We start from the raw sequence: 17864 nt of genomic DNA on the forward strand, positions 1-17864 counted from the left end.
TGACCACTGAGTGACCGCTGGGTATCAACTTCCTGGAGTGACCACTGAGTGACCCCAGAGTGACCACCGAGTGACCACTGAGTGATCAACTGGCCACTGAGTGATCAACTGACCACTGAGTGATCCTGAGTGACCACTGAGTGACCAGTGACTGCTGAGTGACCACCAAGTGATGCTTCCCTGGATGGAGATGATGAGTTGGTCATCAACCTGCCTGAGTGACCACTGAGTGACTAGAGTGACCATTGAGTGACCACTGGGTGACCACTGGGCATCAGCTTCCTGGAGTGACCACTGAGTGACCATGAGTGACCACCGAGTGACCACTGAGTGACCAACTGACCACTGAGTGACCACTAAGGATCAACTTCCTGGAGTGACCGCTGAGTGACCAGAGTGACCACTGAGTTACCAACTGACCACTGAGTGACCACTGGGCATCGACTTCCTGGAGTGACCACTGAGTGACCACCCAGTGACCACCGAGTGACCATCGAGTGACCACCGAGTGACCACCAAGTGACCGCAGAGCATCTCAGAGATTTTGGGATGAAAAACAGAAATTTGGGAGGAAAAACCAAAATAACTTCCAAAGAAAAAAAAAAGTGAAATTTTGGACAAAAACCCAAAACCTCAGAAAATAAAAAATTCCGAAATTTTTTGGGGGAAAAGAAGGAATTTTGGGCAAATCCCAGATTTTTGGCGGAAAAAAAGGAATTTCGGGCAGAAAAGTGTGATTTTGGGAGAAAAAAAGAGATTTTGAGGCTAAAAAGGTGATTTTGGGCAGAAATAAAAGTTTTAATGGAAAATTTTGGATTTTGTGGGAAAATTGTGAATTTTATGGAAATTTTATGGAAAATCATCAATTTGGGATCCAAAAAAAGTGAATTTCGGTGGGAAAATCCCCAAATTTTGGGTCAAAAATCCTCAATTTTGGGCCAAAACTTCCCAAATTCGGGTGAAACTCCCGCTGGGCGTGGCTATGATGTCATCGCCGCTCGGCCCCGCCCACTCCTCCCCCAGCCAATCCCAACCCACCCGGAAATGAAGAAGTGGGCGGAGCCTTTCGGATGGAGAGTTTTTATTGGTCAGGCCACGCCCCTCCCCCGCCGGCCACACCCACTCGGGGGCGTGGCTTGGTGGGTGAGGAGATGGGCGTGGCTTGGGTTGGCCACGCCCACCGAGGGTGGGGGAAATGGGGGCTTGGAGAGTGGAGGGGGCGTGGCTTGGGAGGAAGGGGCGTGGTCAGGGGGAAAGGGGCGTGGCTGGCCCGGCCCCGCCCCCCCGCGGCTCACCAGGATTGGCTGGGCTGGTCGATGGGGGGCGGGGCGGGGGCGGGGCCTGGGCTGGGGGCGGGGCAGCTGGCACCTGGGGAGGAAAGGGGCGGAGTCAGGGGAGCCACGCCCACCGCGGGAGACACGCCCCTGTTGGCCACGCCCAGATTGGGGAAGCTCCTCCCCCAGCTTGACCACACTGACCACTGGGCAGTGACCACTCTGAGTGACCACTGACCACTGAGCAGTGACCACTGACCACGCTGAGTGACCACTGACCAGTCCAAGTGACCACTGACCACACCAAGTGACCGGTGACCCAACTGACCACTGACCACTCCCACTGACCACTGACTGCTCTGAGTGACCACTGACCATGCCGAGTGACCACTGACCACTCCCACTGACCACTGACCACTCACACTGACCACCTACAATACTCACTGCCCACTGAGCAGTTCTGCTGACCACTCCTACTGACCACTGACCATTCCCAGTGACCACTAACTGCTCCCAATAGCCACTGACCATTCTGAGTGACCACTGACCATTCCAACTCACCACTGACCATTCCCACTGACCATTCAGAGTGACCACTGACTGCTCCCAATAGCCACTGACCATTCTGAGTGACCACTGACCATTCCCACTGACCATTGAGTGACCACTGACCACTCCCAATGACCACTAACCATTCCCACTGACCATTCTGAGTGACCACTGACCACTCCCCCTGCACACTGACCATTCCCAGTGACCACTAACTGCTCCCAGTAGCTGCTGACCATTCTGAGTGACCACTGACCATTCTGAGTGACCAGTGACCCAACTGACCACTGACCACTCCTGATGACCACTGACCGCTCTGAGTGGCCACTGACCATTCCCCCTGCACACTGACCACTCCCACTGACCATTCTGAGTGACCACTAACTGCTCCGAGTGACCACTGACCATTCCCACTGACCACTCACTATTCCCACTCACCAATCAATAATTTTGAGGCCAAAAAATCTCATTAAATTTGAGGTAAAAAATCGCCAATTTTCAGGGGAAAAACCCACAAATTTTAAGGTTCAAAATCGGAAATTTGGAGGTAAAAAAATCGTTATTTTTGAAGTTAAAAATGCTCAATTCTGAGGTTAAAAAAATCCTCAATTTTGAGGTAAAAAAAATCCTCAATTCTGAGGTAAAAAATCGTCGCTTTTGAGGTAAAAATCGCCAAATTTTGTGCAAAAACTTCGATTTTCATTCCAAACCTTCGATTTCCGCCGAAAACGCGAATTTTGGGGTTAAAATTCGCCATTTTTGGCTCCAAATTCTGCATTTTTTGGGTCAAAATTCGGCATTTTGGGAAGGTTAAAAAATCGCTAATTTTGAGATAAAAATCTCATTAATATTGACTTTAAAAATCGCCAATTTTTTGGTGAAAAAACCGCGAATTTTAAGAGGGAAAAATCGTGAATTTTGAGGTAAAAAAATCGTTATTTTTGAAGTTAAAAATCCTCAATTCTGAGGCAAAAAATCCTCAATTTTGAAGTAAAAATCACCGAATTTTCGGGAAAAACTTCGATTTTCACTCCAAACCTTCGATTTCCTCCAAAACCATGAATTTCGGGGTCAAAATTCGCCATTTTTTGGTCAAAATTCGGCATTTTTGGGTCAGAATTTTGCATTTTTTGGGTCAAAATTCGGCATTTTAGAGGAGGTTTAAAAAATCGTTAATTTTAAGGTAAAAATCTCATTAAATTTGAGGTGAAAAATCGTTAATTTTTAGGTGAAAAAACCGCGAATTTTAAGGTTAAAAATCGTGAGGTTTGGGTTTAAAAAAATCGTTATTTTTAAGGTTAAAAAATCGTTAATTCTGAGGTAATAAAATCACAACTCTTGAGGTAAAAATCCTCATTTCTGAGGTAAAAATCACCGAATTTTCGGCCAAACCATCTATTTTCTCTCAATACCATCGATTTCCGCCGAAAACACGAAATTCGGGGTCAAAATTCGCCATTTTTGGGTCAAAATTCCGCATTTTTTCGGTCAAAACATGTAGTTTTGCGGCACTTCCGCTTCCGGACTACATTTTCCGGCATCCCCCGCGCGCCGAACCGGAAAGGGGAAGCGGCGCCGCTGCGGCGTGATTGCGTCACTTCCGCTTCCCTCCGCGGCCTTCCCGGCGCTCGGCGTGTTTGACGTGAGGAGAAAAAAAGGGAAATTTTGGGTAAAAAATGCGATTTTTGGGCAAAATTCGGGAGATTTTGGGGTGAATTTGGTGGTTTTGGGGTCAGGGATGGGGTGAGGGTGGGAAAAGCGAAAATTGGAGGTTTTTGGGGTGAAAATTGAGGATTTTTGGGGGAAATTTGGTGATTTTGAGGCCTAAATTGGAGATTATTTTTGGAGGAAAAATCGTGAGGGAAAAAAAGTAAAAATTTGGGGATTTTTGGGGCGAAAATCGGAGATTTTGGGTCGTTTTTTGGGTTGTGAAAATCGCGAGGGGAAAAGAGGTAAAAATTGGGGATTTTGGGTTAAAATTTGGGGATTTTTGGTAAAAATATGGGGTAAAAATGGGAATTTCTGAGGGAAAATTGGAGTTTTTTGTGGTAAAATTGGAGTTTTTTGTGGTAAATTTGGGGATTTTGGGGCAAAAAATGGAGATTTTGGGGTCGAAATGGAGGTTTTTGGGGTGAAAATTGCGATTTTGGGTAAAATTTGGGGATTTTTGGGTGAAATTTGGGGATTTTTGGGGTAAAAATGGGAATTTCTGAGGGAAAATTGGAGTTTTTTGTGGTAAATTTGGGGATTTTTGTGGTAAATTTAGGGATTTTGGGGCAAAAAATGGAGATTTTGGGGTGGAAATGGAGATTTTTGGGGTGAAAATTGCGATTTTTGGGGTAAAATTGGAATTATTTCGATGTTTGGTGTGGAAATTATCAATCTTGGGGCTAAAAATTGTCAAATTTGGGGATAAAAATGCAATTTTGGGGCAAAATTTGAACTATTTGGGTGATTTGGTGTCAAAATTGTCAATTTTGGGGCCAAAAATCCTCAATTTTGGGATCAAAATGAAACATTTTGGGGCAAAACTTGAACTGTTTGGGTAATTCGGTTAAAAATTATCAATTTTTGGTGTCAAAACGCCCAAATTTGGGTTGAAAATCCTCAATTTTGGGTCAAAAATGAGCAATTTTGGGTCAAAAATTGAGTTATTTGGTGATTTGATGTCAAAAATGTCGATTTTGGGGTTAAAAATTATCAATTTTTGGTCTTAAAACCCCAAATTTGGGTTAAAAATCAGCAAATTTTGGTTAAAATTTTCACATTTTCCCCGAAAAATCGCACTTTTTAACCCCAAAACGGCCAGAATTTTTTCAGGATTATTTTGGGGATAAAAATTGGGGATTTTGGTGTTTAAAATCCTCAATTTTGGGGCAAAACTTGAACTATTTGGGTGATTTGGTGTCAAATTTCTCAATTTTGGGGCTAAAATTTGTCAATTTTTGGTATAAAAATGCAATTTTTGGGAAATTTTGGAAGTATTTGGGTGATTTGGTGTCAAAATTGTCAATTTTGAGACTAAAAATTGTCAAATTTTGGGACAAAAGCCCCAAATTTTGGTCAAAAATTGGCAAATTTTGGTTTAACCCCAAAATTCCCGGATTTTTTTCAGGATTATTTTTGGGATTAAAAATTTGGGATTTTGGTGTTTAAAATCCTCAATTTTGGGGCAAAACTTGAACCGTTTGGGTGATTTGGTGTCAAAAATGTCGATTTTGTGGCTAAAAATTGCCAAATTTTGGGATAAAAATGCAATTTTGGGGCAAAACTTGAACCGTTTGGGTGATTTGGTGTCAAAATGGTCAATTTTGGGGCTAAAAATTGTCAATTTTAGGTATCAAAACACCCAAATTTGGGTCTAAAATCTTCAATTTTGGGGTAAAATTTGTGTCATTTTCACTAAAAATCGCGATTTTGGTGTTTAAAATCCTCAATTTTGGGGCAAAACTTGAACTGTTTGGGTCATTTGGTGTCAAAATTGTCAATTTTGGGGCTAAAAATTGTCAATTTTTGGTATCAAAACCACAAATTTGGGTTGAAAATCCTCAATTTTGGGGCTAAATTTGTCTATTTTTAGGACAAAAATGCAAAAATTCGGGTTAAAAATCTTCAAATTTCAGTTAAAATTTTTATATTTTCTCCCAGAAATTAGGGATTTTGGTGTTTCAAATCCTCAATTTTGGTTAAAAATGCAATTTTGGGGCAAAATTTGAACTATTTGGGTGATTTGGTGTCAAAAATGTCAATTTTGGGGCTTAAATTTGTCAAATTTTGGGATAAAAATGCAATTTTGGGTCAAAACTTGTAGCATTTGGGTCATTTGGTGTCAAAATTGTCAATTTTGGGGCTAAAAATTACCAATTTTTGGGACAAAACACCCAAATTTGGGTCAAAAATCTTCAAATTTCGGTTAAAATTTTCACATTTTTCCCCTAAAAAATGGCGATTTTTAACCCCAAAATTCCCGGATTTTTTTCAGGATTATTTTGGGGATAAAAATTTGCAATTTTGGTGTTTAAAATCCTCAATTTTGGTTAAAAATGGACAGTTTTGGGGCAAAACTTGAAGTATTTGGGTGATTTGGTGTCAAAAATGTCAATTTTGGGGCTAAAAATTGTCAATTTTAGGTATCAAAACCCCAAAATTGGGTCTAAAATCTTCAATTTTGAGGTAAAATTTGTGTCATTTTCACTAAAAATCGCGATTTTGGTGTTTAAAATCCTCAATTTTGGGGCAAAACTTGAACTATTTGGGTGATTTGGTGTCAAAATTGTCAATTTTGGGGCTAAAAATTCTCAATTTTTGGTCTTAAAGCCCCAAATTTTGGTCAAAAATTGGCAAATTTTGGTTAAAATTTTGGATATTTCCCCTAAAAATGGCGATTTTTAACCCCAAAATTCCCGGATTTTTTTCAGGATTATTTTGAGGATAAAAATTTGCAATTTTGGTGTTTAAAATCCTCAATTTTGGTTAAAAATGAGCAATTTTGGGGCAAAACCTGAACTATTTGGGTGATTTGATGTCAAAAATGTCGATTTTGGGGCTAAAAATTCTCAATTTTTGGTCTTAAAGCCCCAAATTTTGGTCAAAAATCTTCAAATTTCGGTTAAAATTTTGGATATTTTCCCCTAAAAATGGCGATTTTTAACCCCAAAATTCCCGGATTTTTTTCAGGATTATTTTTGGGATTAAAAATTTGGGATTTTGGTGTTTCAAGTCCTCAATTTTGGTTAAAAATAGACAATTTTGGGGCAAAACTTGAAGTATTTGGGTCATTTGGTGTCAAAATTGTCAATTTTGGGGCTAAAAATTACCAATTTTTGGGACAAAACCCCAAAATTTGGGTCAAAAATCAGCAAATTTTGGTTAAAATTTTCACATTTTTCCCTAAAACCAGCGATTTTTAACCCTAAAATTCCCGGATTTTTTTTCAGGATTATTTTGGGGATAAAAATTTGCAATTTTGGTGTTTAAAATCCTCAATTTTGGTTAAAAATGAGCAATTTTGGGGCAAAACTTGAACCATTTGGGTCATTTGGTGTCAAAAATCTCAATTTTGAGGCTCAAAATTATCAAATTTTGGGACAAAACACCCAAATTTGGGTCAAAAATCTTCAAATTTCGGTTAAAATTTTGGATATTTTCCCCTAAAAATTTCGATTTTTAACCCTTAAACTCCCGGATTTTTTCCGGTTTTTTTTTCCTCTCCCCAGGCCGCCCCTCCCCCCTCCACATCGCGTTAATTAGCTGTTAATTAATCGCTAATTAGGCGCTAATTAAGCGCTCATGTCGCGGTTCTTCACCACCGGCTCGGACTCCGAGTCAGAATCCTCAGCGTCGGGAGATGAAACTGCGCCGAAAACTGCCGCTGGGAACTACAGCAAGTGAGGGAATTTGGGGAATTTGGGGGATTTTGGGGAAATTTGGGGGTTTGGGGAAAAAAATGGGGATTTTGGGAAAATTTGGGGAATTTGGGTGAAATTTGGGGTGAAAATCGGAGGAAAAATGGGGATTTTGGGGGAAAATTGGGGATTTGGGGAGAAAATTTGGGGAGTTTGGGGTGAAAATTCAGGATTTTGGTGGAAACTTGGGGATTTTGGGAAAATTTTGGGTGAAATTTTGGGTGAAAATTGGAGGAAAAATGGGTGTTTTGGGGAGAAAAATGGGGAAATTTGGGGTAAAATTGGTAATTTTGGGGGAAATTGGGGGTTTTGGGGAAATTGGGATTTTGGGGAAATCGCTGAAAACTGTCTGGGAACTACAGCAAGTGAGAGAATTTGGGGGGAAAATGGGGATTTTGGGAAAATTTGGGATTTTTGGGGGAAAATTGGGGGAAAATTGGGGATTGGAGGTAAAAATTGGAGAAAAAATGGGGTTTGGAAAAATGGGGGAAGGGTGGTAAAATTGAATTTTGGGGAGAAAATTTGGAATTTTTGGGGGGAAATTTGGGGTTTTAAGGGAAATTTGGGATTTTGGGGGGGAAAAATTGGGGATTTTGCAAAAAATTTTGGGTGAAAATTGGGGATTTTGGGAAATTTGGGAATTTGGGAATCGCCAAAAACTGCAGCTGGGAGTTATAGCAAGTGAGGGAATTTGGGGGGAAAAATGGGGATTTTGGGAAAATTTGGGGATTTTGGGATTTGGGAAATTTGGGGGAAAAATGGGGATTTTGGAGTGAAAATTGGAAAAATGGGGATTTTGGGGGAAAATTTGGGAAAATTTGGGAATTTTGGGGGAAATTTGGAAAAATGTGGAAAAAATTGGGGAATTTTGGGGAAATTTGGGGAAATTTGGGGGAAAAATTTGGGGTTGGGGAATATGTGGGAATAGGAGTGAGATTTGGGGGGAAAAATGGGGATTTTGGGAAAATTTGGGGGTTTGGGAGAAAATTTGGGTTTTTGGGGGAAAAATTTGGGGAAATTTGGGGGAAATTTGGGGAAAATTGGGAAAAAATTGGGGATTTTGGGGGAAATTTGGGAATTTTGGGGAAATTTTGGGGAAATTTGGGGGAAAATTTGGGAAAATTTGGGAATTTTAGGAAAATTTGGGGGTTTTGGGGGGATTTGGGGATTTTGGGGAAATTTGGGGATTTTGGGGAAATTTGGGGAAATTTTGGGGAAAAAATTGGGAATTTTGGGAAAATTGGGGAAAATTTGGGAAAAATTGGGAATTTTGGGGGAAAATTGGGAAAATTTGGGATTTTGGGAATTGCCAAAAACTGCTGCTGGGAATTATAGCAAGTGAGGGATTTGGGGGGAAAAATGGGGATTTTGGGAAAATTTGGGAATTTGGAGGGAAAATTTGGGATTTTGGGGGGAAAATTTGGGGAATTTGGGTGAAATTTGGGGTGAAAATTGGAGGAAAAATGGACATTTTGGGGGTAAAAATTAATGATTTTGGGTGAAATTTGGGGAAAATTTTGGGGAAAAATTGGGGATTTTGGGGAAAATTTAAGGATTTTGGGGTGAAAATTTGGGGTTTTGGGGAAAATTTTGGGAAAAATTTGGAGGGAAAATTGGTGTTTTGGGGGAAAATTTGGGGATTTTGGGGGAAAGTTTGGGGAAATTTGGGGGTTTTGGGGGAAATTGGGAGATTTTGGGGAAATTTGGTGAAATTTGGGGAGAAATTTGGGGAAAATTTGGGGAATTTTGGGATTTTTGGGGAAATTTGGGGAGAATTTGGGGAAAATTTGGGAATTTTGGGGGAATTGGGGAAAATTTGGGGTTTTAGGGGAATTTGGGAATTTTGGGCGTTTAGGGACAAAATTTGGGGTACAAACTGCGGATTTTGGGTACAATTTGGGGTGAAAATTGCGAATTTTTTGGTCAATATTTGGGGTTTTGGGGTAAAATTTGGGGATTTTGGGGGGAAATTTTGGGGGTTTCAGGGTGGGGGAGGGGCAGGATGGTTCCTATTGGTTTCCAATAGGGATCAATAGGTTTCCAATAGGTATCAATAGGTTTCCAATAGGTATCAATAGGTTCTCCATAGGTTCCAATAGGTTTCCAATAGGTATCAATAGGTTATCAATAGGTACCAATAGGTGATCAATAAGTTCCAATAGGTATCAATAGGTGTCAATAGGTTCCTATAGATATCAGTGGGTTCTCTATAGCTTCCAATAGGTTATCAATAGGTACCAATAGGTGATCAATAAGTTCCAATAAGTACCAATAGGTATCAATAAGTGATCAATAGGTTATCAATAGGTGTCAATAGGTTCCTATAGATATCAGTGGGTTCTCTATAGGTTCCAGTAGATTTCCAATAGGTATCAATACGTTTCCAATAGGTGATCAATAAGTTCCAATAGGTGATCAATAAGTTCCAATAGGCACCAATAGGTGATCAATAAGTCGCTCCCCTCCCCTCCCCAGGCCGCTGCTGCTCAGCGAGGATGAGGAGGACACCAAGCGGGTGGTGAGGAGCGCCAGGGACAAGAGGTGAGAGGTTATTGATCACTGATCGATCGGTTATCGGTACCCTGGGGATCCCTCATCAATACCTGATAGATCGCTGATCAATACCCTGTGGATCCCTCATCAATACCCAATAGATCTCTGATCAATACCATGTGGATCCCTGATCAATACCCCATGGATCCCTGATCAATACCCGATAGATTTCTGATCAATACCCTGTGGATTGGGGATCCATCGTGGATCAATCTCCTGTCAAATCTCCTCCAAATCACTCCCAGTCGATCCCAATCACTCTGTATTGATCCTGACAGTTTCTAATCAATCCCAATCAATCCAAATCGATCCAAATAAATCCTAATTGATCCCAATCACTCCCAATCACTCTGTATTGATCCTGACAGTTCCTAATCAATCCCAATTGATCCCAATCGATCCCAATCACTCCCTATTGATCCTGACAGTTCCCAATCGATCCCAATCCATCCCAATCGATCCAAATCAATCCCAATCGATCCAAATCAATCCCAATCACTGCCAATCGATCCCAAATCACTCCCTATTGATCCTAATTGATCCAAATCACTCCCAATCAATCCCAATTGATTTCCAATCACTCCCAATCACTCCCTATTGATCCTGACAGTTCCAAATTGATCCCAATCGATCCAAATCGATCCCAATTGATTTCCAATTGATCCCAATCACTCCCTATTGATCCTGACACTTTCCAATCAATCCCAATTGATCCCAATCACTCCTAATCACTCTGTATTGATCCCAGTCGATCCCAATCACTTTGTATTGATCCTGACCGTTTCTAATCAATCCAAATCGATCCAAATCAATCCCAATCGATCCCAATCAGTCTGTATTGATCCTGACAGATCCCAATTGATTCCAATTGATCCAAATCGATCCCAGTCACTCTGTATTGATCCTGACAGTTCCCAATCAATCAAAATTGATCCAAATCACTCCCAATCACACTGTATTGATCCTAATCCATCCCAATCACTCAGTATTGATCCTGACAGTTCCCAATCAATCCCAATTGATCCCAATCGATCCAAATCAATCCCAATTGGTCCTAATCAATCCCAATCACTCCCAATCAATCCCAAATCAATCCCAATCGATCAAAATCAATCCAAATCACTCCGAATCACTCCCAATCACTCTGTATTGATCCTGACAGTTCCCAATCGATCCCAATCGATCCAAATCAATCCCAATTGATCCCAATTGATCCAAATCATTTCCAATCAATCCCAATCACTCCCTATTGATCCTGACAGTTCCCAATTGATCAAAATCGATCCAAATCACCCTGTATTGATCCTAATCGATCCCAATCACTCCCAATCCCTCTGTATTGATCCTGACAGTTCCCAATTGATCCCAATCGATCCCAATCGATCCAAATCAATCCCAATTGATCCCAATTGATCCAAATAATTTCCAATCGATGCCAATCACTCCCTATTGATCCTGACAGTTCCCAATCGATCCAAATCGATCCCAATCACTCCTAATCACCCTGTATTGATCCCAATCGATCCCAATCACTCCCAATCACTCCGTATTGATCCTGACAGTTTCCAATCGATCCCAATCGATCCCAATCACTCTGTATTGATCCTGACAGTTCCCAATTGATCCCAATCGATCCAAATCAATCCCAATTGATCCTAATCAATCCAAATCACTCCCAATCGATCCCAATCGCTCCCAATGGATCCCAATCGCCCCCTATTGATCCCCAATCGATCCCAATCGCCCCCTATTGATCCCCAATCACCCCCTATTGATCCCCAGGTACGAGGAGCTGACCAACCTGATTCGCTCCATCCGCAACGCCATGAAGATCCGCGACGTCAGCCGCTGCCTGGAGGTGCCAAAAAACCCCAAAATTCCTCCTTTTCCAGCCCAGAATTCCCACTTTGCCCATGGAATTCCTGGATTGCCGAGAAATCCACGAGTTTAGTCCAAAAATCCCCAATTTTCCCCCAAAAATCCTCAATTTTGCCCCAAAAATCCTCAATTTTGACCCTAAAATCCCCAATTTTGCCCCAAAAATCATCAGTTTTGCCCCAAAAATCCCCAATTTTGCCCCAAAAATTCTGATTTTTGCCCCAAAAATCATCAATTTTACCCTAAAAATCCCCAATTTTGCCCTAAAAATCATCAATTTTACCCTATAAATCCCCAATTTTATCCCAAAAATCCCCAATTTTGCCCCAAAAATTGCTGATTTTGCCCCAAAAATTTGATTTTTTGATTGATTTTCACCACAGAATCCCAAATTTTCTTCCCAAAATCCCTGATTTTTCTGATAAAATTCCCAATTTTCCCCGAAAATTCAGGATTTTCTTACTGAAAGCTTCAAAAATCCCCAATTTTCCTCCAAATTTTCATTCGAAATCCCCAAGTTTCCCCCAAAAATCCCCAAATTTCTTCCAAAAATCCCCAAAATTTTTCCCCAAAATCCCCAAATTTCCATCCCAAACCCCCAATTTTCCCCAAATCCCCATTTTCCCCCCAAAACCAGGAGTTTGAGCTGCTGGGCAGAGCTTGGGCCAAAGCCAAGGGAGTTGTGGATCGAGATGGAATTCCCAGATTTTACCTCAGGATCCTGGCTGACCTGGAGGATTACCTCAACGAGGTGAGAGGTTGGGGAATTTTGGGAATTTGGGGGAAATTTGGGAATTTTTTGGGATTTTTTCCAATTTTTTTCTGATTTTTTTTGAATTTTTTTCGATTTTTTTTCGATTTTTTTCAAATTTTTAATGAATTTTTCTGATTTAAAAAAATTTTTTCTGATTTTTCTGATTTTTTCCAATTTTAATGAATTTTTCTGATTTTTCCAATTTTTAATAGTTTTTAAAATTTTTAGAATTTTTCTGATTTTTAAAAATTTTTAAAATATTTTTCTGATTTTTTCGATTTTTTTCGATTTTTTTTCAACTTTTTCCAACTTTTCCAATTTTTCCAAATTTTTTTCAGTTTTTTTCTGATTCTTTAAATAATTACTTTTTTCATTTAAAAAAATATTTTTTTTTTTTTAATTTTTCTGATTTTTCTGAGTTTTTTCCAAGTTTCTTTTGATTCTTTTCTGATTTTTTTCAGGTTTTTTCTGATTTTTTTTTGCAATATTTTTCAAAACAATTTTCACTGTTTTCAGATTTTTTACGTCAATTTTTGAAACTCTTTTTTTAGAATTTATTTAGGGATTTTTTTTCAGGTTTTTTTCAGGAGGTTTTAGCATTTTTTAGGGTTTTTGTTTAGGATTTTTAATCAGATTTTACCTCAGGATCCTGGCTGAGCTGCAGGATTACCTCAACGAGGTGAGAGTTTTGGGAATTTGGGGGAAATTTGGGGATTTTTGGGAATTTTTTGGGATTTTTTCTGATTTTTTTCTGATTTTTTTGGAATTTTTTTAAATTTTTTTTCTAATTTTTAATGAATTTTTTGTGATTTTCTAAAATTTTCTAATTTTCTTAAATGCAATATTTAAGATTTTTCAGATTTTTTTCTGATTTTTCCAATTTTTAAAATTTTTAGGAATTTTCTGATTATTTTGAATTTTTTAAAAATCTTTTTCTGATTTTTCTGATTTTTTCTAATTTTTCCCATTTTTTCCGTTTTCTGAATTTTTAAAATAACTTTTTCTTTTATTTTTTTTGAAATCTTCAGTTTTCTGCAATTGTTCAATTTTTTAAACAAATTTTTAAATTTTTCCTGTTTTCTTTTTTCAAATTTTCTTCTTTTTTTTTTTTTTTTCATTTTTTCCCATTTTTAAACTTTTTCTTATTTTTCCTTATATTTTGCCAATTTGAGATTTTTTCCATTTTCCTCTAGTCTTCATTTTTTCCATTTTTGAAATTTTTTCCTCATTTTTCCCCATTTTTCCTCATTTTTTCCTCATTTTTTCCTCATTTTTTCCTCATTTTTTCCTCATTTTTCCTCTTTTTTTCCTCATTTTTTCCTCATTTTTTCCTCATTTTTTCCTCATTTTTTCCTTATTTTTTCTTCATTTTCTCCTCATTTTTCTCTTCATTTTTTCCTCATTTTGTCCTCATTTTTTCTCTTTTTTTTACTGTTTTTTCTTTTTTCTATTTTTTTTAAATTTTAAATAATATTTTACCTCATTTTTTCCTCCTTTTTTCCTCCTTTTTTCCCTTTTTTTAAAATTTTTTTCCCTCATTTTCCCCCAATTTTTTTTTTTTTAATTTTTCACATTTTTTTCCCAAATTTTCTCTTTTTTTCCTCTTTTCCAGCTCTGGGAGGACAAAGAAGGGAAGAAGAAAATGAACAAAAATAATGCAAAAGCTTTGAGCTCCTTGAGGCAAAAACTGCGAAAATACAACAGAGACTATGAGCTGCAAATTGCTGCCTACAGACAGGTGAAAATGGGGAAAAAAATGGGAAAATTGGGGAAAAAAAATTGGGGAAAAATTGGGAAAATTTGGGAAAAAATTGGGGAAAATTCAGTGAAAATTTGGTGAAATTTGGGTGAAAAATGAGCGAAAAATGAGTGAAAAAGGAGATAAAAATGAGTGAAAAATTGAATTTATTTTTGGTTTTTTGGGGTGAAAATTGGGGAAAAAATTGGGGAAAAATTGGGGAAAATTCAGTGAAATTTTGGAGAAAATTGGGCAAAAAATGGGCAAAAAATGCCCAAAAAATGAGATAAAAATGAGTTAAAAATTGAATTTATTTTGGGTTTTTTGGGTTTATTTTTGGAGTGAAAATTGAAAAATTGGGAAAATTGGGGAAAATTGGAAATTGGGTGAATTTGGGAAAATTGGGAAAAAATTAGGAATACAAGAGACTATGAGCTGCAGATTGCTGCCTACAGACAGGTGAAAATGGGGGAAAAATGGGGAAATTGGGCAAAAAAATATGGGAAAAAATGGGAAAAAATTGGGGAAAAGTTGGGGAAAATTGGAGGAAAAATTGGGGAAAATTCGGTGAAAATTTGGAAAAAATTGGGTGAAAAATGAGTGAAAAAGGAGATAAAAATGAGTTAAAAATTGAATTTATTTTGGGTTTTTTGGATTTATTTTTGGTGTGAAAATTGGGGAAAAAATGGAGAAAATTTGGTGAAAATTTGGTGAAAAATGAGTGAAAAATACAATTTATTTTCATTTTTTAATTTATTTTTGGAGTGAGAATTGGGAAAAAATTGGGAAAATTGGGGAAAAATTGGGAAAAAAATTGGGGAAAATTGGGTGAAAATTTTGGAAAAAAAATTGGGAAAAAGTTGGGGAAAAATTGGGGAAAAATTGGGGGAAATTCAGTGAAAATTTGGTGAAATTTGGGTGAAAAATGAGTGAAAAAGGAGTGAAAAAGGAGATAAAAATGAGTGAAAAATTGAATTTATTTTTGGTTTTTTGGGGTGAAAATTGGGGAAAAAATTGGGGAAAAAATGGGGAAAAATGGGGAAAATTCAGTGAAAATTTGGTGAAATTTGGATGAAAAATGGGCTAAAAATGGCCAAAAAATGAGATAAAAATAAGTTAAAAATTGAATTTTTTTTTAAAATTTATTTTCGGAGTGAAAATTGGGGGAAAAATTGGTGAAATTTAGGTGAAAAATGACTGAAAAATAAGTTAAAAATTGAATTTATTTTCATTTTTTTGGATTTATTTTTGGGGTGAAAATTGAGGAAAAAATGGACAAAATTTGGTGAAAATTCGGAAAATTTGGGGGAAAATTGTGTGAAAATTGGGGAAAAGTTGGGAGAAATTTGAGGGAAATTTGGAAAAATTTGGGGAAAATTGGTGGGAAATTGGGAGAAAAATTGGGAGAAATTGGAGAAAAATGAGAGAAAAATTGGGGAAATATGTGGGAAAATTGAGGGAAAGTTGTGAGAAAATTAGAGAAAAATTGGGGGAAAATTTGGAAAAATTTGAGGAGAATTTGGGAAAAATTGGGAAAAGTTGAAAGAAAATTGCGGGAAAATTGAGAGAAATTTGGGAGGAAAATTAGAGAAAATTTGGAAAATTTGAGAGAAAATTTTGGGAAAATGGGGAGAAAATGAGAGAAAAAATGGGAAAACGTGAAGGGAAATTGTGAGAAAAATTGGGGAAAATTAGAGAAAAATTGGGGAAATTTTGGGGGGAAAATTGGGGAAAAATTTGGGAAAAAATGAGAGAAAATTAGAGAAAAAATGGGAAAATTGGTGGGAAAATTGGAAGAAAATTAGAGAAAAATTGGGGAAATTTGTGGGAAAATTAGAGAAAAATTGGGGAAATTTTGAGGGAAAATTAGGGAAAACTTAGTTTAAAATTGTGGGAAATTTGAGGGAATTTGGGTGAAACTTTGGGGTAAAAAATTGAATTTTTTATTTCTTTCCCCAGAATCCTGAGCAGTCAGATGAGGATGAGGAGAAGAGCAGGAGAGACTCAGAAGGTTTGGGAATTTTTTGGGAATTTTTGGGGATTTTTTGGGAATTTTTTGGGAATTTTTTTGGAATTTTTGGGATTTTTTGGGAATTTTTATGGGAATTTGGGGAATTTTTGGGGAATTTTTTTGATTTTTTAGGGAATTTTGGGGGATTTTGGGGTTTTTTGGGGGATTTTGGGATATTTTTGGGGGAAGATTTCGGGGATTTGGGGATTTTTTGGGATTTTTGTGGAGATTTTGGGGATTTTTGGGATATTTTGGGGATTTTGGGGTGAATTTGAGATGATTTTGGGATCAATTTTGGGGACTTTGGGATCATTTTGGGGTCAGTTTTGGGGATTTTGGGATTTTTTTTGGGAGATTTTGGGGACTTGGGGAGGATTTTGGGGATTTTTGGGATATTTTGGGGATTTTGGGGTGAATTTGAGATGATTTTGGGATCAATTTTGGGGATTTTGGGATTTTTGGAATTTTGGGAATTTTTATGGGATTTTTGGGAATTTTTGGGGAATTTTTGGGATTTTTTTTGGGATTTTGGGGTCATTTTTTGGGTTTTTTTCTGGGATTTTGGGTCGACTTTTAGGATTTTGAGCCAATTTTTGATATTTTAGTAGAATTTGCAATATTTTGTTGGAATTCTTAGGAATTTTGGGATGAATTCCTGGAATTTATTTGGATTTTTGGGATCATTTTTGGGTTAATTTCTTGGATTTTCTGAGCCATTTTTGGGGTAATTTTTGCAACTTTTTGGGTTAAAATTCCAGATTTTGGAGTTAATTTTCCAGATTTTTGGATAATTTTCAATCTTTTCGCACAATTTCCAATCTTTCACTCTAAATTTTGGGAATTTTGGGATAATTTTGGGGATTTTGGGATTTTCCAGGCAGAATTTGTTACATTTCTGAGCCATTTTTGGGTTATTTTTTGCGATTTTTTGGTTAAAATTCAGAATTTTTGGGTAATTTGGTTTTGGTATTTTCAATATTTTATTATAATTTCAAATATTTCACTATAAATTTTGGGAATTTTGGGGAATTTTGGGATTTTCCAGGTAGAATTTGTTCCATTTCTTCCCAGTTTTTGGGTTTTTTTGCAATTTTTGGGTTAAAATTCAGGATTTTTGGGGTAAAATTTCAATATTTTAATAAAATTTCAATTATTTCATTACAATATTTGGAATTTTGGGATAAATTTTGGGGATTTTGGGATTTTCCAGGCAGAATTTGTTACATTTCTGAGCCATTTTTGGGTTATTTTTTGCAATTTTTGGGTTAAAATTCAGGATTTTTGGGTCAATTTTGAGGATTTTCAGACAATTTATGATATTTTATTGGAATTTTCAGATTTTTGGGGAAATTTTTTAAGATTTTGGGATCAATTATTTGGATTTTGGGGTCATTTTTAGGTTTTTTTTTGGCGATTTTTGGGTTAAAACTCAGAATTTTTGGGCAAATTTTCAATATTTTAATATAAAATCAAATATTTCACTACAAATTTTGGGAATTTTGGGATAAATTTGGGGAATTTTGGGATTTTCCAGGCAGAATTTCTTACATTTCTGAGCAATTTTGGGGTTTTTTGTGCCATTTTTGGGTTAAAATTCAGAATTTTAGGGTAAATTTTCAGTATTTTAATAAAATTTCAATTATTTCATTATAAATTTTGGGAATTTTGGGTTAAATTTTGGGAATTTTGGGAATTTCCTGCG

At 37.3% G+C, this 17864-nt stretch overlaps 1 protein-coding gene across 1 annotated transcript in view; it reads left to right on the forward strand.

Annotated features, from left to right (window-relative positions):
* Positions 1-7095: 7095 nt before the first annotated feature.
* LOC146423803 (eukaryotic translation initiation factor 3 subunit C-like) overlaps positions 7096-17864 on the forward strand; it is a 56699-nt gene continuing 45930 nt past the window's right edge. The window contains exons 1-6 of the mRNA XM_085044542.1: positions 7096-7210; positions 9704-9769; positions 11564-11639; positions 12297-12410; positions 14026-14151; positions 16111-16162. Coding sequence (XP_084900668.1) covers positions 7113-7210; positions 9704-9769; positions 11564-11639; positions 12297-12410; positions 14026-14151; positions 16111-16162 — 532 coding nt within the window. The 5' untranslated portion in view covers positions 7096-7112. The remainder of the gene's footprint in view (positions 7211-9703; positions 9770-11563; positions 11640-12296; positions 12411-14025; positions 14152-16110; positions 16163-17864) is intronic.

Source organism: Lichenostomus cassidix, unplaced genomic scaffold (genome assembly GCF_008360975.1).
Source record: "Lichenostomus cassidix isolate B80296 unplaced genomic scaffold, HeHo_3.0 HiC_scaffold_36, whole genome shotgun sequence".
NCBI classification, from domain to species: domain Eukaryota; kingdom Metazoa; phylum Chordata; class Aves; order Passeriformes; family Meliphagidae; genus Lichenostomus; species Lichenostomus cassidix.